General features: G+C 45.7%; 1 protein-coding gene across 3 annotated transcripts in view; it reads left to right on the forward strand.

Annotated features, from left to right (window-relative positions):
- ATP8A2 (ATPase phospholipid transporting 8A2) overlaps window positions 1–20,566 on the forward strand; it is a 680,267-nt gene extending 659,701 nt beyond the window's left edge. For all 3 annotated transcript variants that reach the window (XM_059684018.1, XM_059684019.1, XM_059684020.1), the window contains 2 exons: window positions 7,605–7,696; window positions 14,729–20,566. In XM_059684018.1, coding sequence (XP_059540001.1) covers window positions 7,605–7,696; window positions 14,729–14,826 — 190 coding nt within the window. In that variant the 3' untranslated portion in view covers window positions 14,827–20,566. The remainder of the gene's footprint in view (window positions 1–7,604; window positions 7,697–14,728) is intronic.
- Window positions 20,567–23,109: the final 2,543 nt, after the last annotated feature.

The following is a 23,109-nucleotide window of genomic DNA, read 5'->3' on the forward strand; positions in this document are numbered from 1 at the left end:
TTAAAATGTCCATACTACCCAAAGCTATCTACAGATGCAATGCAGTCCCTATTAAATTACATCTTTCACAGATCTAGAACAAATACTCCAAAAATTTATATGGAACCAGAAAAGACCCCAAATAACCACAGCAATCTTGAGAAAGAAGAACAAAGTTGGAGGTATCAAGACCTGGTATCAAGTATACTACAAAGCCTCTGTAATCAAAACAGCCTGGTACTGGCACATGCACAGGCTCAGATCAATGGAATAGAACAGAGAACCAAGAAATTGATCCAAGCCATTACACTCAATTTATTTGACAAAGGATCCAAGAGTATACAATGGAGTCAAGACAGTCTTTTCAATAAATGGTATTGAGAAAATTAGATACATGCAAAAAAAAAAAATGAAACTAGAGCACCAAATTACACCATACACAAAAATAAACTCAAAATGGATAAAAGGCTTAAATGTAAATCATGAAACCATAAAAATCCTAGAAGAAACCATAGGCAACAAAATCTCAGACATCTCTCATAGCAATATGTCTGCAGATACTCCTAGGGCAAAGGAAACTAAGGAGAAAATAAACAAATGGGACTACACCAAAATAAAAAGCTTCAAAAGAAACCACAAACAAAATGAAAAGAGAACACACTGTATGGGAGAACGTATTTGGCAATGATACATCTGATAAAGGTTTAATATCCAAAATATATAAAGAATTCATACAACTTAACAAAAGGAAGATAAACAATCCAATTAAAAAATGGACCTAAATAAAAACTTCTCTTAAGGGGACACACAGATGGCCAAGAAACTTATGAAAAATGCTCCATGTCACTAATCATCAGAGAGATGCAAATTAAAACGACAATGAGTTATCACCTCACACCTGTCGGAATGGCTACTGTCAATAAATCAACAAATAACAAGTGCTGGCGAGGATGTGGAGAAAAGAGAACCCTAGTACACTGCTGGTGGGAATGCAGACTGATGTATCCACTGTGAAAAACAGTATGGAGTTTCTTCAAAAAATTAAACATGGAACTGCCATTTGACCCAGTGATCCCACTTCTAAGAAACCCGAAACAGCCATCAGAAAGAATGTATGCACCCCTATTTTCATACCAGCACAATTTACAATAGCTAAGATCTGACAGCCCAAGTGCCCATTAGTAGATGAGTGGGGGGGGGGGGGGAGCTGTGGTACATTTATACCATGAAATACTATGCAGCAGTAAAAACCTTTGAGACAGCAGGGAGGGACCTGGAGAATATTATGCTCAGTGAAATAAGTCAGTCAGAGAAAGACAAGTATCACATGATCTCACTCAGATGTGGAATCTAAAGAACAAAATAAACTCTTGAACAAAATAGATCCAGAGACCTAGAAGCATGAAACAGACTGTGGAATCTCAGAGGGAAGGAGGAGGAGGGAGGGCAAGAGATCAACGAAAGAACTTGTATGCATATACAGTATGCATAAACCATGGACATAAACAATAGGGTGGTGAAGGCCTGGGGCAGGGGTGGAGGCAGGTTAGAGGAGGTCAATGGGGGGGGGGGTGGAGAAGGGGACATATGTAATACTTTCAACAATAAAGATTTTTTTAAAAAGTACAAAGGACATAGTAGGGAAATTTGAACCCCAAAAAGCACCCCCACCAAAAATAAAAATAAAAATGTGTTGGGTATGAATTGGAAGAAAGAAAAAAGGAGAATAATTTACCACCATATAATAGAAGAGAATTTATGATGGGCTCCTAGTCCAGGGTGTAAACTCCTATCTTATTGGAATGTTTGCATGGAAAACCTATTTTATTTAGTTTTATTCTTGTTATTTTCCCTTATTAACGGATGGGGCAAAAGCAGGTTTACAGTTGTTCATATGGGAAATAATACAATAATTAATAAGCAATAATACAAGAATTGCCTGGCCAGCATGGCTCAGTGGTTGAGCATCAGCCTATGAACCAGGAGATCACAGTAAGATTCCTGCTCAGGGCATATGCCTGAGTTGTGAGCTTGATGTGAAACCATAAAAATCGACCCCCAGTATGGGACCTGCAGGAGGCAACCCATCAATGATTCTCTCTCATCATTGATGTTTCTATCTCTCTCTCCCTTTCCCTTCCTCTCTGAAATAAATAAAATATATATTTTTAAAATAATATAAGAATAAACTCTGTTTCACATACTCACAACTGTACACCTACTTTTAACCCACCCTGTACATAAGTGTACTGAACTAAATGATTCTACAAAGGCCTAGGTAGGTCTGGAATACACATGAGCCCAAAAGGTCCTCATTTCCTAATGTTTAGATTATAATTAGTAAAATAAGTTACCAATTGAGGCTGTGAAATCTCATTTTCTAGGGATCCTTAAAAATAGGTTAGAATTTCCACACTGATTGGTAGATGTTTGGCCTTGCCTCAAGGAAAAGGAATTTTGGACAAGCTTTTTTCTTGAGGAACCTATTAGATTTATGTTTTGAAGGCAGTTCAGCATTCATTTAAAAATAAGTTTCTAGCCTTGACCGGTTTGGCTCAGTAGACTGAAAGGTCAAGGGCATGTACCTTGGATGTGGGCACATCCCCAGTGCAGGGTGGGCAGGAGGCAGCTGATCGATGTTTCTCTTTCATCGATGTTTCTAACTCTCTATCCCTCTCCCTTCCTCTCTGTAAAAAATTAATAAAATATATTTTAAAAAATTAAAAAAATAAGTTTCTAAAAATACCTATGTATTTTTGGATTTGTTGAGATGTCAGCTGCAGTTCCTATCAGCTATAACTACTGACAAGATTTAACAACAAATGTGCAGTTATTTGTTGTATTCTCCATGCTCCTGAGCTTTGGCAGTTATGCGTATGCAGTTTTTGCAGGAATAGCCTCCTGACAGAGCTGTGGACAAAAGAGTTTATTGCTTCCCAACATAGGCTTCTCAGCTCTCCACTCCTTCGTAACACTGCTCAGTTTTGGAGACAGGAGCACACCACCTCCTCAGGCCAGCTTCTAAACAGTCGGTGGAAGGACTTGTGTGAGACTGAGTTTCATCACTATTATTTGGGAGGCACTAAGAATGCATGTACCACTGGTGAATTTTTGTTTGCATGCACATTTCCTATCTGCACGTCCCAGTCAGATACCTGCTAAGCTAGGATAAAAAAAAAATCAAAGAAAGCACTTTCTCACTCCACCAGTGGAGAAATAAACCAACAGTACAGGCGATGCGAGGGAATATGCCTTAATTCCGGGCCCTTCCCCTCCTCTTTGCTTTTTTAATTGAACTTCCTTTTTTAAATACAGTGAGACAATTCACATAACATAAAATTTACCATGTTAAAGTGTACAATTCAGTGGCATTTAGTATAGTCACAATGTTGTGGAACCATCGCCACTGTCTAATCCAGGGGTGGGCAAACTTTTTGACTCGAGGGCCACAATGGGTTCTTAAACTGGACCGGAGGGCCGGAACAAAAGCATGGATGGAGTGTTTGTGTGAACTAATATAAATTCAAAGTAAACATCATTACATAAAAGGGTCTGGTCTTTTTTTTTTTTTTAGTTTTATTCATTTCAAACGGGCCAGATCCGGCCCGCGGGCCGTAGTTTGCCCACGGCTGGTCTAATCCTAGCACATAGCTCATCTCCCCAAAAGGAAACCTTGTAAGCTTTAAGCAGTCACTCCCATTCCCCTCCCCACACTCCCAACCTACAGTCCCTGGCAACTACTGCTCTTCTTTTTGTCTCTACATATTTGCCTGTTCTGGAGATTCCCTATAAATGGAATCATGCAATACATGTCCCTTTTGGTTTATATTCTTTCACTTACCATAATGTTTTCAAGGTGTATGCATGTGTAGCATATATCAGTACTTCATTTCTTTTCATGGCTGCATAATATTCCACTGTGTGGATATACAATATTTTGTTTATCAGTTAATAGATATCTAAATTGTTTCCATTTGGGGGCTGTTGTAAATAATACTGCTTCAGATATTGGTGTACACGTATCTATTTGATTCTGATTATAATTCTTTTGGGTGTATATCTAGGAGTGGAATTCCTGGCTAATACAGTAACTCCCTGCTGAACTTGTTGAAGAACAATGGCCACACCATTTTACATTACCACCAGTAATGTGCTAGGGTTCCAATTACTCCACATTCCCTCCAATATTTGTTATTTTCTGCTTTTTGTTTGTTTTTTATTATAGCCATCCTAATAGATGTTAAGTGCTATTTAGTTGACTTAAATTTTCCAAATGACTAATGAGAAGAATATAAAAAAAATCTATATCTAGTCATACTAAGTGTTGTTATGAAGCTATACAACACCAAAAACAAAGAGAATTATAAAAGTGTCCAGAAGGGCTCAGCCGCTGTGGCTCAGTGGTTGAGTGTTGACCCATGAACGAGGAGGTCCCAGTTCAATTCCCTGTCAGGGCACATGCCTGGGGTTGCGGTATCTACCCCCAGTGTATGGCGTGCAGGAGGCAGCTGATCAATGATTCTCTCTCATCATTGATGTTCGAATCTCTCTCTCCTCCCTTCCTCTTTGAAATCAATAAAAAAAAAATTATTTTTAAGTGTCCAGAAGGAAAAGAGATTAACTTGTCCTCTACATGAGTAGATAATGCAAAGACAATAAGAAAGGAGAAAAGCAAAAATAGGATAAACTAGAAGTATAAAATAAATAATTCCATTTAGACATATTTTAAAACAAAATTGTTTATTAATGTGAATGCATTTATATAGAACAAAGTATTAAATATGAACAAAAGATTATTTCTAACTTTATTATAGTAGAAGGAAGAAGAATGGAATCAGAGAGGAGTATAAGGGGACTTTATATTTGAAATTTTATTATTTGGTTAAAATCTGAAGTAGTTCTCACAACCAGGTTCATTCCTGACATTTGCAGGATTTGGTGCAGGAGTACGATGGAAAGTACATGCCATGTCTAAGTATGTGACAGTTATGAATCAACGTAACAGATAGCTGTGTATCTCAATGAAAGATTTGTACCTCAATGAATAGCTTCATGAAGATAGCAGTGCTTGGTGATTCCCAGATTCTTTGCAGGTCTGAGCCAGAGAGTGGTAGCACAGGGAAGAGTTAGCTGACTTGGGTATTTCACCTTCACTTGCCAACCTTGGCTCAGTCCTGCACTGGGAAGGGACCTGTGCACACATGTGGGGCCGCTGTCCATACATCCCATGAAGGAAACCACCCCTTGGCCACTCCCTCAGGCCAGGGAGTGTGCACACTAGCTATATGGCCTACTTTTAGGGAAATGGAGTTAGCAAGGAGGTCAGGTTAGCCTTGGGTGCCAGCTTAGGGGTCACTGAGAAGAAACTTCTAGGGTCTTAAATATTTTAGATGGGACAAAGGCATAGGCTCTGGGTAGACCTGTCTCCTTGACTCATGGACCCCTCACCATGTGGGAGGAAGAGCTACAGAATGGAGTGGGTCCCTCGGAAGCACGGTGTCTAAGGGTGGTGCTACCATTTGCTAAAACCACTGTACTGGCTTCTGACTGTCTCTGTGTGTTTGGAATGTTTCATGAGAGAGAGAGAGAGAGAAAGAGAGAGAGAGAGAGAGAGAGAGAGAGAGAGAGACCACCATTCCACGAGGGAATTGGGAACACCTATCTAGCACAGAGGCAGGGACAAAAGCACTGCCAGCAAAGTGCCTTTTTATTTGTCATGGCTGAGTCTCTGTGTGATTTCAAAAGCCCCTCCCACATATGTGGTTCTTCCTGAAATGTTAGCCGAATCAGGGATGACCAGGGTAGAGGATGGGCCTGGTGTCAGAGCATAGCCCTGTGTCTGTCCCCTAGTTTCTGGGGAGAGAGTGCTTGTCAACCAGGAAGGCTGGGAAGGATGCCCAGGAACCTCCAGCCCAGCCTTCAGGGAGCACTTCTACACACAGTGCCTTCCAGGGTCAGACTTCGTCACGTTCCCAAAGTCCTGCAACTAGCCAACACCTGGAGCTGCAGATGGTCAGGCGCCAGTGGCCACACAGGGCCTTCGTACTCACAGGCTCCCTCCTCATTCATCTGCTCAGCCCTGAGTTCCAGGGCAATTGCGCAGCAGGCTCAGGGAGATCAGTTTAGCCCATGGGAGAGAAAGATACGAGAGGGAAGGGAAAGCTAGTGTGAGGGGTAGAAAAAGTGTACTTTCTTATAAACTGTCAGACACTGCCAAGTTTATCTAGCACAGGCTCACCCTTAATTGGTGATGAGTCAAACATTGTCCTTTCAACCAAGAGAATCAGAAAATTCTCTCTTCTGGAAACCCAAGTGCAAAATGAACTTCAGCTCATAGAACTACTAAGAATATCCTGGACACCGCTCCTCTTTCGAAGGCCCATGGGGGAGTGGTGACGTGGACTCCTCGGGCTTGAGGCTCATGGACAGGGCCAGGGGAGGTGCTTTGGATCACCAGCAACTGCGGCTCCTTAACCCTCAAGTCCCCACAGACAGCAGATCGGGGTGTATTTGCTGCCATAGTTCAATACCACAGACTGGGGCTTAAACAAAAGGAAGTTATTATCTCACAGTTCTGGGCTGCAAGTCCAAGATCAAGGTGTGGCCAGGCTTGGTTTCTCCTGAGGCCTCTCCCTCAGCTTGTAGATGTCCGTCTTCTTCCTTTGTGTTCACGTGGTCTTTCCTCTGCGTGTGTCCCGGTCTCCTCTCCTCATGAGGACCCCAGTCGTACTGGATTAAGGCCCCACCCTAATGTCCTCATCTTAACACAATCACCTCTTAAAGATCCCATCTTCCAATGCAGTCACTTTCTTAGGTGCTGGGGGTTAGGAATTGAGCCCATGAATGTGGGGGGACACAATTCACCCCATAATAGAGGGCACTGGCAAAGTGCTGTGCACCTGAAATCTCTTTGGGAGCAAGCAGAGTGATGGTAAAGAATCAGGGCACTCTGGCCGCCTGGACAGTTCTCAGGCACCCACCCGGTTGATAAGAATGAAGATGGCTGTCCCCCGGGATAGCTCCATGTCTGTTCACAGCTGTGGCCGCCTTAGAGGGAATAATTTCTGGAAAGGCAGGAAGAGCTCCCGATCTTTATGTTTTCAAAGAAAATTCACCTTGATTTTTATTGTGTTTCATAATAAGCATCAGGTTCTGTGGCAAGAAGCCTGTCTCCTGCTAGAGTCCTGGGGCACCGGGGAGAGGCCCTGGCCCTGGTACCATTTACTGGCTCTAGGAAAGGAGGCTGCAGGTGGGATTGAGGCTTTTAAGACATTTACCATAGAAACAGATCACTCCTTCCAAAGTGTTCCGGGAAGCCAGGGTTTGCCCGGTATGAAAGGGCACTTGTAGTGCACTTCAATTAAGAGGGAGGCAGAGGGCTGAGGCGCTGTGGACAGGACGGCTGAACACAGAGCGCCTTTTAGAAGAGAGGGCTCTGCACTCCAAGTGTCGAGATAGCATCTACCGTCAACAGCGGGCGGCGTGCAAAACTGGACATTTGTCTTGACGTGGGGAAGGAAGCTTCCCCCCCTGTTTGTTTTATTTTACAACCGGAAGTCATTCAACCAGAACCTTTGAGATGTGTCCAGGTGAATTAGAGACTGACATGTTTGATTTACCTGCAGGATGAATGAGCGGGACCACTTGTTAAGGAGGCTCAGCAGGAAGACGCCCCCAACTCTCTTCCGAGGAGGTTCCCTCCAGCAGAGTGTCCCACGTAAGTAGTCACTGCAGCCGACGCAGGCCAGCAAGACCTGGCCCACGCAGGAAGGTGGGAAGCTTAATGAAGGCCTGGGCATTGTTAATAGGGAAGGAGACAGCTGCCAAGCTGGAGCACAGCGTTTAGAAGTGAAATTCGTGTGTTTGGCCTGAGGCAAGTACAGCTTGCATATAGGTAGTTCCCTGGGACCCAATCAAATGCCTGAATGACAAAATTCTTAAACTTAAAATCCTGATGTGGTTAAGATCCTCTGTCAGCCTCCCGGTAGCATTTTTTCTAAGGTTGAAGTAATGTTACTTTTAAATTGGTTTCCCCAAAGATAGCAATATGCAGGGTTTTATTTAACACTAGAGGCCCGGTGTACAAAATTCGTGCACTGGGGTGGAGGGTCCCTCAGCCTGGCCTGTGCCTTCTTGCAGTCCAGGACCCCTCACTCCTTACTGCCCGCCTGCCACGGAGGCAGGAGAGGCTCCCACCACCGCCACTGCCCTCGCCAGCCATGAGCTCAGTTTCTGGCTAAGCAGCGCTCCTCCTGCGGGAGCACACTGACCACCAGCGGGCAGCTCCTACATTGAGCGTCTGCCCCCTGGTGGTCAGTGCACATCATAGCAACTGGTTGTTCTGCCAGTCATTCCGCCATTTGGTCAATTTGCATATTAGGGTTTTATTATATAGGATTAGTATATTAATTGAAACAATGCCAATCACTGGGAAAAAAAGTCTCTGCTTTATCCAGGAAGGCCACCCCAAGTCTAGCACTAGTGTCCCCACTCTGACCACTAAAGCCCTGGTCTGGTTTCTGCCAAAGGCATCTGATCTGAGCAGGGTCTCTGGGGTTGCAATGGAGCCCAAAGGAGCAGGAAAGGAGGCCATGAAAGCAGATGGGGTCCCTGCCAGAGTTCATGGGGAAGCAGTGGGCTCATTTTAGCAATCCAGCCATTGGGCTCCCAGCTGAGAGGTATCATCAGAATGCAGGTTTCCTGTGCCAAGGCCTGTAGACCTGTGGGCCCCTACACCTCTGAACCTGCCAATCTCTCCCACCGCACTCCCTCTTACATGTTCACATGTCATCTCTTCACCCAGGCCTTGCTTCCTGCTTCCCGTTCCTCCCGAGGAGATGAGAAGGAAGCGATGGTAGACCAAGAACAGCTTAGGGAAACTAATCACGGCATCCATAGGACAGGTATTCAAGGTCCTATGTCAATGGTGTCTGACAATACAGCGAGGGAAGGGAAGGGTGGAATGGCAGTCCTCTCAGTAATCCACTTCTCTTCACTTTCCCACTGAGGCCAGCTCCATGTGGGGCCTCACCTGCCTGGTGTGTCCTTTAGTGCTCCACTGCCCCTGGAGAGAGGTGGTGTCAGCCCCAAGAGCACCTGGCAGAGGCTCAGGTCAGTACAGTAACTGGCCCAGTGTGACCTAGCAATCAGAATCACAGTTGTGGTGTCTCTGATCCGAGAGAGTGGTCAAATCAGGAGGCTTGGTAGGGAAGTCCAAGGAGTGAGGTGTGTGAGGTCCACCTCTGGAGCTGAGCTGCCTGCAGTCCTGTCCTGTCTGGGCAACGTTTTTGTCATCGTAAGCAAGTTGACCTCTCTGTTTCTACATCTGTAAAATGGAGATGATATGAGAATCTACCTGGGGTTGTTGGGAGGATTAAATGAGATCATAAGGTGCCTAGAATGGTGCCTGACAATATAGAGTCCAATAAATGTTAGGTATCACTATTTTTTTTCTGCCATAGTTGAGTAACTGGGGGCAACTTACATATTTCTCGAAACTTCTGTGTTATCCTCTGGGGAAAAACAGAGTTATAATAATATGAGCTTACTTAGTCTTTATGAGGCTTCCCAGTGATGGATGTAAAGCGCCTTCTCTATAGCAGACACAGAGAAACACATGCTGATTTCCAAACTACATATGCTTCAAAGCAACCAAGAAAGAATAGATGCAGTCGACCCAGAACAGTGGGAGGTTAGGGGTGCCAACCCCAGGTGAAAATTTGCATGTAACTTTTGACTCCCTCAACACATATAACTTCTAATAATATTGTTGACCAGAAGTCTTACTGGTAACACAAACAGCTGATTAACACATATCTTTTATGTTATATGTATTAAATACTGTATTCTTATAATAAAGTAAGCTAGAGAAAAGAAAATGTTATTAACAAAATCATAAAGAAGAGAAAATATGTTTAGAGGATTTATTGAAAAAAGTTACATATCAGTGGGCTCACACAATTCAAGCGTATGTTGTTCGAGTCAACTGTGTAGGTCAAAAACCAAGCGAGAACTTCTGTGGGAGAGTAATAAAATATCTTAAAACAACGACTAAACATTTTGCTGAATTCTCAATATTTTGAAGGACAGAAGAATTCTAATGAACAAGTACAAGAAATGAAAAAGCTTTGGAAATCACAGCACATTTAAGAAGCACCCCAAAATGAGTAGTAATACCTGGTTGATAATAGAATGTTTCTGTCATTGACAACTATACGAGGCCATCAAGCAGTTTAAACTGTTCCTTGGATGTGAGAAGTTCTGCACAGCTTGTCTGGGCCCCCACATGTCCTCCTGGGTCTAACCATCAGCTGTCTTGGGCCTCAGTCTTCCCAGGAAACTGGGGGGAAAACTCTAATCTTGGAAGTACTTTTGGTTCCTTATGAGCCACCAACCAACACACAAGATCAGTGTTTCCTATATGGTCTAATACCCTTATCGTCTCATGGTATTCCCCAATTCTGCTATTAGGAATATTTTTCCAGGCAGAAAACTGCTCCTTTCATTAAGCTATTATCAGTGCACTAGCTGGTTTGGTTCAGTGGATAGAGTGTTGGCCTGCAGACTGAAGGGTCCCAGGTTCGATTTCGGTCAAGGGCATGTACCCTGGTTTGCAGGCTCGATACCCAGTAGGAGTTGTGCAGGAGGCAGCTGATCGATGTTTCTCTCTCACTGATGTTTCTAACTCTCTATCCTTTTCCCTTCCTCTCTGTAAAAATCAATAAAATATATTTTTTTACAAAAAAATATTATCAGAGCTCAGATTCAAAAAAATGCTATTGAGGGTAGTTTTATTCCAAAATAATGAAATAAATGACATAATTTTATAGACTTTACCAAATGTCCTATTAGACAAAATAACTAAGAGATTCACCTGCCTTTCCATCTCTTTCCACCTACCTCATTCCGTCCTCAGACTCTGGCTGTGGAGGCAGATGCTCTAGGAGGCCAGCCAGGGAGAGTTCAGAGCTGGACCACTGAGCGCGTTCTCCAGGCCCCGGCAGTACTTTCTGGCTGTCAGGACTCCCTGAAAGATGAATGAAAGTGGGAAATGCTAAGAGCTGGGGGCTCCCTCTGAGCCTCCTGTTTGGATGCCAGGGGCAGGTTAATGCTCGTCAGGCAGAAGCTGGTGAACTGATGTGTCTTTGTCCGCTGAGGGGTGCAGCCCCACTTTGGGCTCACAGATGCCATTGTCCCACTGAAACTTCTTCCAGTGTGACTCTAACTACAACCAGACCTGGTTTCTGAGAGGGATGTAGTTTATCTCCACCCCCAGGGTAATCCTATTGGGCCATCCTCCTTTTAGTTTTGAATTGCAAAGTCTACCTTAAGTCTCAGTTGAGATTAAGAAAGTCTGGTTCAGAAAGTCTTAATGCACAAAATTTTGGAAACATGATGGTGGATGCAACTAATAGGAACTGGCAGAGAAACCACTTGGCAGTGAGGTAATGACCTCGGGGTGCTCTGCTCACCCCAAGAGAAGAGATTTGCTATTGGACCAGGAGCCCCTCTCTGCCATCTCTTCTGCTGGAAACTGAGTGAGGAGTAATCCCACTGCAAGGACCTCATGCCAGTGAGGCAGATAGAAGCAAGGGCACCATCGAGCTACACGCAGAAAAAGCACCGTGGTTGGCTTCCCAGTGGGCACAGGCAGGGTATGAATGAAAAACAGCAAATGAAAGGCCAGATTTTTGCTCCTTCCAGTTAATAGGGAGTGGACAATTCCAAATGCTAAGATGCCTTTCCCAAAGGGACATTCCCAAACAATGTCTCAACAAGTTCCTTTTATTCCTTCCCCTCCGCCCCTCTCCCCCCAAAAGACACATCCAAAAAGAGAGGTGGCAGTTGTTCTGTTTGGACTGACTTTTGAGACAGGCGCCCTTCTCTGGCCTGGAGGCGGAGTGCTCTGTGGCCTGGGGACAGCCAGCCAGGGCAGGAGCTGTGAGAACCCGGACCTCACCTGGCCCAGGCCATTTGTTTTACAGGAAACTAAACCAAGGAGACCCAGAAAGCTTAAAGAGACCACAGTCCTGTGACCAAGCTACTGCCAGGCAGGGATTAGAACTCAGCCCTGGGTCCGGATCCATGCTGAAAGCCGAGCAGATTGGGAAAGCCATCTGCAGGGTGGAGAACGCAGTAGCCCAACCTGCCCCAGGCAGGTTCACGAAGAGCACTCCCAAGGCCTTCCCATTACTTGGGACCAGAGCTTTCTGTCGGGGTGAGAAGCATCCACCTGGGGAGCACAGAGCCCTGGCAGGACTGTCGTTCCGGCAGCACACTGGATCCAAAGACAGCTGCTGTGTGTCCCCTCCCGGAAACAGCGTGTGTTTACTAGAAACATTGCCTTTCAAAGACTGCAGAAGGAAGTGTCCCAGTGGACCACAGGACACAGTCTTGTTACAGGAGGAGACAGTGTTATTTGCTAGATTTTTCTTTGAAACATCCCTAGGAAAGGTGTCTCTTCTAGGACTGCAATGAAGATGCTGCACAAAGAGCACTTGTCCTGGGACAGGCTGGCAGCCCAGCATCAGGAGGAAGAGGGGGGGAGGGAAGGGGGGAGGGAAGGGGGGAGGGAAGGGGGGAGGGGTGAGGAGAAGAGCCCAAACAAGCCAGCAGCCCCTCTCCAGGCTTGCTTCTGTGTTTCTGCTCCAGACATGTGACATGCCTGCTCAGTACCCAGCCAGGTTGTGCTCACACTGGCCTAGGAGGTGGCTGCTTCCTCTGGCTCCCACACAGAGTGGGATTGGGTTTGTGGGTTTGATTTTGTTAGAGATGGAGGTGAGCGAGTAGACAAGAGTCCCCTGTGGAACACTGCTCTCTGTTCTGGGTCAGGCTTGCTTGCTTGTTCTGCTTTCACACCCAGCCGCTCCCTGCTGCCCTGCCATGTCCTCAGAAGGCCCCAAGCCCACCTCTGGAGACCAGCCCTGGCCTCCCAGGGTGGCCCTCCTGCCCTTGAGCTTTCTCAGGTGGTGCTGAAAGGCAGGCTATCCAGAAGAACTGGGAAGCCAGCCCAGGGACAGAGCTCTGAGTCTGTGGGCATACACAGAGTAGGAAGTCACCTGAGAATCTTTTCAAGTCTCTTCTTCTCCATCCCCTCAAAGACTCTCTCACACATTGTTTTTATATGTCTTTATACTCCAGAAACTCTTTTTTAAGCAGATGTCTGAGCAGAATAATTATAATCTGGGAGAATTTCTGATTTCTTTTTATCCTGTAAAGACTATGATGATTAACTAACAGCTCTATTGATCAGTCATAAATAGGCCTGGGTAGGAGTCACCTTTGTTAGGCTTTTACTATGTTGTCTTGGTCAGAATGTCTCATCCAGCTGTGGGACTTTTCTGCACACCTGAGCCAGAAGGGTTAGCCAACAGAGAGGGCATCTTATAAATGTCCCATCTGTGGGCAGAACCAATTAAGAAGGAAAGCCCACTATTGCTAAACCTTTTTAAGAACTAGTGATGCAGGAAAGTGTGGGCCCTGCAGAAACATTGCCTGGGTCTGGCTCCAAACTGCAACTCACTAGGTCTATGATCTTGGGCAGATCATGAAATCAATCCATGCCTCAGTTTTCCCATCTGTGAAATGGGAAGACACTAGCATCTATCTCATAGGGCTGTTGAAAGGAATAGATGAGTCATTTGTGCACAGTACATAGGACAGTGCCTGGTACACACAGTGTTTAATAATTGTTGGCTGCTGCTGCTATTATTACTATTACTAGAGGCCTGGTGCATGAAAATTCATGCACTCGGGGCGGGGGGGAGGTCCCTCAGCCCAGCCTGCGCCCTCTTGCAGACCAGGAGCCCTTAGGGGATGTTCGACTGATGGCTTAGGCCCAATCCTGCCTCTGCAGGAGGCAACCTGTGGGGCGATCAGGGGACAGCACCAGGCCAGTGAGCAGCTGGCCCCACCCCCCCAATTGTCCCTTCTCCACTGCTGGTCACCACCGCCCCCTGATCACTGTCACCTCCCTCTGCCCACTGGTACCCATCCTGGCTGGCCTGGTGCCGCCTGCTTGCCAGCCCTGCCCCCTGCCAACCAGTCATTCTGCCGGTCGGTCGGTTTGCATATTAGACTTTTATTATATAGGATTATCATTATTATTTCTATTATTATTACTGGAGCTGATTGTAAGAACCAGTTTTGCTGTGGCCACAGGGCCAATCACTAAATTCCTCTTGCCTTTATCTTGTGATCTTTTTCTTTACACAAAAATAAGATGTGTTACCCACTGTAATTTCTTATTACCAGCCCAAATCAGCCCAATTTAGAAACAGGACCGTTCCGAACGTCATGTGCCCATTACCAGCTTTCACTGTGAGCTGGTGCATGTTTTCCCCAGCATGTTACAGCTTCATAAATTACCTGGCCGGCCTGCAGCTTCAGGCGCATTGGGACATTTCTGGAGCAGAACAACTTGATTGGTAGTGGGAAAGGGCAGACATGGACCAGTGACCCACTGTTTATGCTTCCCACGCTGAGCTCAACTGCAGCTCCTAAATGGGAGGCCACCCCTCAGAGCCATTCCCATCCCAGCGTCAGCAGCCAGAACCCCTTCGACCCAGCCCACCAGGCTGCATCCTACCACCACACACCCACACTGCGCATGCTCCCCTTCTGGGTCACAGGCTCCCCGTCTCAGACTCCCACCAGTTCAGCTGTAGTCTCCTCAAAAGCAGCTTCTTCCGAACCTCGTGCGCTCCCCCGGTTCTGCCCTTACCCACTCCCTCCTGTGCGCTTCTTTCAGATGGGTACGCCTTCTCTCAAGAAGAGCATGGAGCCGTTACTCAGGAAGAAGTTGTTCGTGCTTATGACACCACCAAAAAGAAATCGAAGCGGAAATAAGACGGGAAAGTGAGGAGGAACTACGAGTCAAGTTTTCCTGATTGATCCTGGGGAAGAAATGCCGTTTTTGTACCCAGTGTTAAAACATCTTTGTCAGAAGAGACTGGTGTCAGCAGCCAAAATATGAGAAAACACATTTCTGTGGCCTTAGCCAACCGGTTTGTTCGTTATATGTTCCCGCGCAAACCTGGAGTATATACCGCGGGGGAAGCCATTCTTTCCTCCCAACTTGTCTGCAGTGCTTGGCCTAACTTTTGTTTACGTTGTTATGAAGCATTCAGCTGTGCTCTGTGAGGTGTGAAATTAAAAACATTATGTTTCATCGATATTTAAACATCAGTACTGGTTGTTCTGGGAGCGGGGATGAAAGAGTTTTATGTTGCGTGAGAAGCCTGTCCCGTGGCAGGGAGCCCGGACACACTTGCTTCCTGTCCTTTTACCTCACAGACAAAGTCCACAGACAGCAGGCAGACCACTTTAGGCAGGTTGCTGTCTTGCTTTGATTCCTATTATGTTTGTATGAAGTTGGCATAAATTTCTTGATTACAATGAAATCACAAATATATGGTTTCCTATTATATATATATGTATGTTGGTAACCTGAGAATGTTGATGTGAAACTCTTAGCCACATTCCCAGTGGGGCAAACCATCTGTGTTCCAACACCATCTTCTGCACCCTTCCCAAGGGGTTGGCCCAGTCCACCCAGTGCCACCCAGATCCCTCGTCCTCACACCTTCTGCATGGCTGGCCGCTGTGCTCAGTGCATGGCCACTGGTGGGCAACAACCCGAGTCCGCATCCGTCCTTTCTCTACAGCAGATACAGATACAGATGCAAGAAGTCCCTTCTTCCACCGCCCTTTTCCTTCTATAACTAAAGGGAAGAAGCAGCTCTTCTGCAGATGTTCTACAGTTTACCTGCCTCTTTGTGGTGACAGGGAAGCCTGCGGGTCAGGGCGCTGGTGGGGACCCTGCTAGCCAGGCTCCCAATACGCACTTCCCAGCCTTCAGACCACTGGACTTTTAGCATCCTCTTAACTTAGACCCCATGCTTGTCTTCTTAGGAGTTGAGAGCACATTTTGGATTTTCATTGTTGGAAAATGAATGAATTTAGAGCATGTCTCCCCAGTGAAGGAACATACTTATCACTCTGTCGCTCTGGAACCAGAGAGAATATGCAAACCCAGCTGAGAGAGAGGACCCCTGAGTGTGGGAAGGAGGATGACCATGGAAGGAGAAAGCAAAAAGCAAGGACACAGACACAGGGAGGAGAGCATAGAGGACACTTCTCACCAAGTCAGAGTGGAAACTCTGAAATCAAGCCCCGAAGCCCAGACTAATGTCCTGGTCAGCCTAATATGTCCAGGAGGTTAAACACGATGTTGACAGGCAGTTTTAATTGAAAAAAATTCCAAACATTTCCACAGCCTTTTTTATATCGACAAGGTTTCCTTCCTTATTCAGTCAGTGTTAGATACAGGCACCGCTCACAGTAGGAAGTACCCTGAGTGTAAGAAGAGGAAGGGAAGTCATTGACTTTCCAAACTGCAGAGTCCCTTGTTCTAAATTTGGACAGAACCTGGATGCCTTCAGGCGATCATGTGAGCACCTGGAGCCCTTAATAAACGACCAGCCTGGAGGCACGTTCTCTCCTCTCTGCTTTGGTTGCCAAACCAGATTTCTGGATAGCTTAACGTAAATAATTCTGGGCAGCTGTTACTGGCTGCAATGACACAGTCCCTCTGGGAATGGCTGTGCTAGATTAGGAAATAAAACAATAGTGCACTTTGCTTCCTAACCCTTTATTTTTAGAACATCTACATCTTATTGGGCATTGAAATAACTATGATTTGCATCAACTAAGAAAACGATTCCCTCACTTAAGAGGTGACCAGGGTCCAGGGCTTGAGGGGAAGCAAGGCAGTGCAATTAACAGGTGAGGCTCAGAAAATTGCCACTTCTTCCTCCCCAAGGTGATGAAACATTTAAATACTATAGCACCCAGCAAAGTGAATCATTGAAGAACTGTCATCACAGAGGGCAGGGGAGTCTAACAATTATCACAAACCAAGGTGTACTAGTATGTCTTTGTTGCACACCCAAAGAGATGATGGTCTCAATACAGAGGAAAAATGAAAGTGAGAAATGAATGTGCATTAGGCATCCTGACTATTTGGTTTCATTTAAAACTAAGTCTGTTTGGAAAGAGGCAACTCAAACTCAATTCTTTGTCAAACACTTAGCTCTCTCTTGAACTGAAAACCTTCTGAATCAGATTTGTGAATTAGAATGTGTGTGTGTGTGTGGTGTTTGGGGTTTTTTGGTTTTTATTTCATTTTTTACATTAAATACAGTTCAAATTTTCTGAGATTTAAGTATATTTTCTAATTTTCTTGAGAAGTAGACTAAACAGTCTTTGCAATAATGAAACATGCACGCAGAATACAGTAGATGTGATGCCTTTCTATTTATTCTCTTATGCAGTTAAGCTATCTTGTAGCCAGATGACTAAATTGGGTTTCTAGGAGGAGCAGCTGTCACTATGTGTGATGTAGAATATTTAGACAGGGCGACTCAGGGGCTGTGTCATTTGTCCTATCTTTAAATTGAGGTCAAAGTGTCGCACACAACTCCTCCCCAGGGAGCAGGGTGGACTGGACTAAGTTGCATACACTGGCTGTCAGCTCAGTGGAAATGCCACATGGGACTTGTCACTCTGCCACACAGTAAGTGACATGCAGGCTGGCAGGTCACACTCGGTCAGCACACAGGGCCTGTCTCTGGATTGGGCTAAAGGGGCAGAACCCACGCAGGCTCAGCCTTAGTCTAGTGTTGCACAGACAGACTGCCGACTCTTGTTTGAGCCCATGTCCCATTCTGCTGACTCTGCAGAGGGAGACCAACAGTTCAGAGTAGTAGGCTCTGAATTCAGCTCTCCACCAGCGTGGGCAGGCAAGGGCGGCTGTGGAAACTGCACATTGAAAGGGGCGGAGGAGAGAGCAGAATAAACCAACCATTTCTACTTTGTTGTTGGGATTAGTACTTCATTACTGATCAGACTGGGCTTTGGAATAATTGGGAGATGTAGCTGATGTGTCTATCCTGTCTCTAGGCAGAATATTCCAGGCTTCCTGACCAGCGGTACCTTCTCTCATCTCCCACACAGGTGCACACGTATGTGGCCCTTTTCTGGATCAGTCCAGCACACAGGACCTGTGTTTGGCTAAAGGAGGTGCTGTTTCTTTAACACTCGTGGAGTAATATCCTAAAACGGGAGCCTGGGTTTCAGCAGAGCAAGGCTGAGAACTCTGTTGACATTTCCTTTTCCTTGAGAAGGTTTCACATCTTGCTGTAGGGAGCCGGCAGTGAAAATCAGTAATAACTTGTCAAGAAACAGTGAATAATGAAAAAAAAAAAGTGAGTGTAGGTAACTAACATCTGAAAATGCATATGGATGTATATATTACAGCTTTAAGGTTGCATTTAAAAAAATAAAGCTATGGTCTATAATCTCCATTTGTTATAACAATGACCCTTTATCTTATTTTTTTGAAGCATAGGAAGAGAACTTCCTATCAGATTCTTGTTCCTGGGGATTTATGTCTTAGACCAGAAGTTGAATAGAATGTTTGCAATAGAACGTTGTCTTTGGTTTTGAACATGTGAAAAAACGGCACACATTTCAGCCAGGGTTTGAATTACTGCCCAGGCTCATTGTCCCAATGTAATTCAAGGAGTGATTTAGCCTCAGCATTTGAAATGTAGCTCTCATCTCCTGGGAACCACAAAAAAAAATGTGAATAGGGAAACTATGGCTATAGTTAAGCAGAGCCTGAAGTAATAATTTGCAAAGAAATATGTTTATCAGGTCAAGTCAAAAGGTGGCATCCCCCATCCTATTTACTCAATACTCTCTTTATGCAAATGATTAAATTGGCCAATACAGTACTGATGGAGATAGTGAGCAGACAGCCCCATGCAAGGCGGAAGCAACATCCGCTGGCTTTGTTGCTGAGCGCTGTGTTTGTCTCAGGGTCGCCTTCGGGGAGGATACTGAGCCTCATTCCAGCCATTTGTCCATCTTGAAGGGCAAGAAGAACCTTTAGAAGGGTTTCCATGGGTCGTAGACCCCCCTTAATGATATATTCATAAGTATTCTCAAAAGGAATAGACCTGTAATACTCAACCTGATGTTTGTACTCTTCATGTATTCTTTTCTCAGCACCCCAAATTGTTCCACAGTACACATTTCCATTCTCCATCACAGCAGCTTCATCTAATACCAAGCTCATACTGGTACTCTGTTCGAAACTCTCTCTTCATATTTTGGGTTGGGTGAGTTGTGAATCGGGGTGCAGTGTTCAGTGTGAAGGAAAGGCTGCTGAACCAACATAAATTGAAGTGGCCAGAAGCTACAAAAGAAATGGAAGCAGAAAGGAGGGGCAAGTTCACCCCTTACCTTACCCGCAGCCTGATGCATAGCTGCTAAGTCTGACAAACACCTCTGCTCCCCTGACTTAGGGGACACAAAAGAATGATTCTTTTCACACCCAGGCTGCCTCATTTTCCAATGACAATCTCTTGCCCTGGTTGCCTTAGAGATATCTACTCTGCTTTCTCCCAGGCACCAGACCAAGAAAAACACACAAGATTAGTCCATCGGCATTTCTTCTGTCCTGGCTAAAGAAAGAAAGGAGTCCTGTTCGTTTTAAAAGTCAGGAACAAACTGTCAGGTAGCTTTGATTTATGACAGAAATAGGAAGAAGAAAGTTGAAGTAATAGCACTATCCAAATAGTGCTGCCCAGGAAACTCATGGGTCAAGAGAGCTTATCAAGAGCCTTTTATGGGCAAGCTCTCCAGTGTGGAAGGAAAGGGCCAGACCGGAGAGAGCCCAAAGATCAGGACGTGAACCCACTTCCGCTGGGATCGGATTCAGTTGGGTTCCCTGAGGTAGCTTGGCGTGCAGGTGGATCAATAAACACCAATACAAAAACTGCAAAGGAAAGTGTGCCCTGTCATAGAGCCTTCCTCCTTCCAGATAGATCGCTGGGCAAGGAAACACAGTTCTGACTTTTCATTAATAAAATCAATGCAAGGGTTGACACTCTCCCATGCTGCCAGTGATCGCTGAGCTCAGGGGTGTGTGGTGTTGCCTGCCTTCAAACTTCCCTCTGAAGGGCAATGCCAGCAGCTGCAGCCAGGCCAGCTGCAGGGGTGGTGCCCACAGGCCAGCTGCAGGGGTATGCGGCGGCCTCCCTGGATCCCCCTTCCTGCAGGTCACTGGGTTCCTGTTTGAAGGCAACATCTTTGTGGTGTTTTCTCATGCAAGTGAAGCCATGTGCTCTCCTGTCTGCTGTCACATCTGTGCTCAGATTGCTTAAATATTGTTTGTGACGGGGAGGTTTTAATCTGGTTATGCAGAGAGGAGTGGAGCTGTGGGGGCACGTCTAATTGGCTCCCAGCAGAGCAGTGAGCTCTTCTGTTGAGTGTGGGGGTTTTGTTCCCTCCCTCTAGAAGTGTTACCATTTTCACATCCTATTAATGTCCTCTGGTTGTTAAATTATAGCAGCACATTATAGCGGAGCAGGGTTCCCTCCTGGAGTGAATACAAATGAAGGGCATTTACTTGTATTTTTAGAGGTTTTGGAAAATGTAGTGATTCGTGGCTTTGATCAATCCTGTTGACTGGTGTGTGTCTGCACAAACCTGTTTCAAATAAATCTTTTGTTAAAGTAAATGATTGGGCCGTGTTTTATTTTGGATTTTTTTCTCACTAATAAGCAGTTGGTGCCAAAGGGACTTTGGACTCTAACACATAGGTTTTGTCAGCAGGTACAGACTACATATATATGCTCTGGAGGAAGTGCTGGTAAGCGGCAGGAGTGCAGGGGGATCTGAATTGCAAATTAACATGAGCTCCATGTACTCCCGGAGGACGGTCTCCGTCATGAGAAGAGGGTCCACGGGGCCACGCTGAGTCTGGATTGATCATTTAAAGGAAAAATGTGCCTAGGAGGTCTTCTTCCCACAATTACTTTACTGCCTTTAGTACATCTCAGTTTCCTTGCAAGCTGAAATGTGGGGAGGTTAAATTCGGTCGTCAAGGCATGAAATCAGGACACTGTTATTGAAGGGGTTCAGAGCATGCTCCCCAAACATACCACTTTGGCATATTGACCATTTTGAGCTGAAGGCCCTGGAGAGTCACCAGATGCAGGAGAAGTTCTCTGCTCTCCTGCTTCCACCTAAAAGCAGATCCGTACACTCCCCCTAACAACGGGGCCCTCCCTGCATCAGGAAGACAAGAACATTCTTATCACCAGAGACCGGGGGGGGGGGGGGGGGGGGGGGGGGGGCGAGGAGCAACGCTGGAATGGACATGTACAAACACATCTACCAAAATAGCCCTGGCTTTCCATTAGTGTCCCCACCTACACCCACCCCACCCCCCGCCCATGTATGCCCTAGTCACTATCCCACAATTTATTGTCGATAGCCCAAGAGCCTTTGTCTTGTCACATGCACACAATTTCCCTTATAAGCTTGGGAGCTTAATGGCTTCTGGGCGGTTTTCATTGTCCTTCTGAAGATTCCCATGTACATGTGAAAATATGAAATTTGTATACTTTTCTCCCATTGATCTGCCTTATTTCAGTTAAATTCTTAGACCCGCCACAGAACCTAAGAGACCAAAAGGAAGTTTTCCTCCTCTGTGTTATTTTTAAAAGTGTAAGGAGACCTCTACCCATTCCCTGTAGGAGCAGTGCATGGCATTCAGGCCAGAGTCCACTGCCTTGGGAGCAACATGGGGCCTGGGACGCACACTCGCACTGCAGGGGCCATGCTGCACCGGGGCGAGTGGAGCCGGAGGGCCGGCTGCTGTCGAGGTCGATGTGGGCCTTGGGAACATAGAGGCAGAGGCTTCCTCACTAGGAAGCAGCGTCAGGCTCTGGCTCAGGCCTGCCTGGCTTTGTTTGGGCAGCTTTACCCTTCACCCACAGGGCTGAGGACCGAACCTGCGGGTAGAGGACTTCCCTGGGAGAGGCAGTTGCCTGCAGAGGCTTGAGCCTGGAAGCCAAAATAACTCTTAATTGCCCACTTCCATGTTACAGTTCCCCTTAGCTGAGTGATCCCTCCCAGGTGGTCTGTGTCCTATTAGAACGGGATCTGCCAGCAGCCCTGGCCTTGGTCGCCCAGGCCAGGCAGGCAGCAGGCCAGCCTTACTTCCCGCGGAGCCCGGCCGCTCCGAGTGCAGCAGGAAGTGACTTTCTTCTACTCTGCATAGGCCTGGGCTTTTTTTTAATCCTGTAAAACTGGAAATTATTTCACACAGTCAATGGTAAAGTATTCTATTCCAACCTTCGCCATTTCTTGGTCGTGTCTCCAAAATCTGCCTTGGCTGCCACAGTGGTTTTTTTGAAATGTCATCCTTCACTTGTGATCACCAGAGTAAACTTGAACCGTTGAGAGGTCCTAGCAGCTGAAGACCCTTCGAAGAACCTACATGTCTGCCTAAGGAGCGGTTCTCAACCTGTGGGTCGCGAACAATGAAAATACACCCTGCATATCAGATATTTACATTATGATTCATAACAGTAGCAAAATTACAGTTATGAAGTAGCAACGAAAATAATTTTATGGCTGGGGGTCACCACAACATGAGGAACTGTATTAAAGGGCCGCGGCATTAGGAAGGTTGAGAACCACTGGAATGTTCTTTAGAATAGTTTTCTCTCAGGAGGAAAAAAACGCACACCTCAGAATACTTTGAAAAATCATTCAGATTCTGCTATTTGTTCTCAAATTGTTTATGTGAAGTACGTATATAATGGGAGGGACTGAAATCTATATCAAAGCAACAGGGCATGTGACAAGCGTGCTCCAGCCCCTCATGCCTTCTGACTTCATTCTGTTCCACATATGAATCTTTCAAAGGAACTTTCCCATAATCTTTGAAAGTGAAGCAGTTGTAACTGGACAACACATGGCGCTCTGACCTAAAGGAGTACAAATTAAAATCATCTACCAAAAGCTACACGTCCCAAACACACAGAGTCCAGCTCCCAAATATTAAGCTTTCATTTATTTAAAGTAGGTTACACACATAAACAAAATGATTTCATATTCTTCAGGGTTGGCCTCAAAGCTCCGTCTTCAGCTGTTTGTCTCTTTTTGCAATGAACTGTCTTTGGGTTTGGACTCCAGAGCGACAAATGCTTCCAGAAAGGGGGCACAGGCCATCCTTAGAGAACAGCCTTGCCTGAGCCTTGAATTGAAAGG

This window comes from Myotis daubentonii, chromosome 2 (assembly GCF_963259705.1).
Source record: "Myotis daubentonii chromosome 2, mMyoDau2.1, whole genome shotgun sequence".
In the NCBI taxonomy this organism is placed as follows: Eukaryota; Metazoa; Chordata; class Mammalia; order Chiroptera; family Vespertilionidae; genus Myotis; species Myotis daubentonii.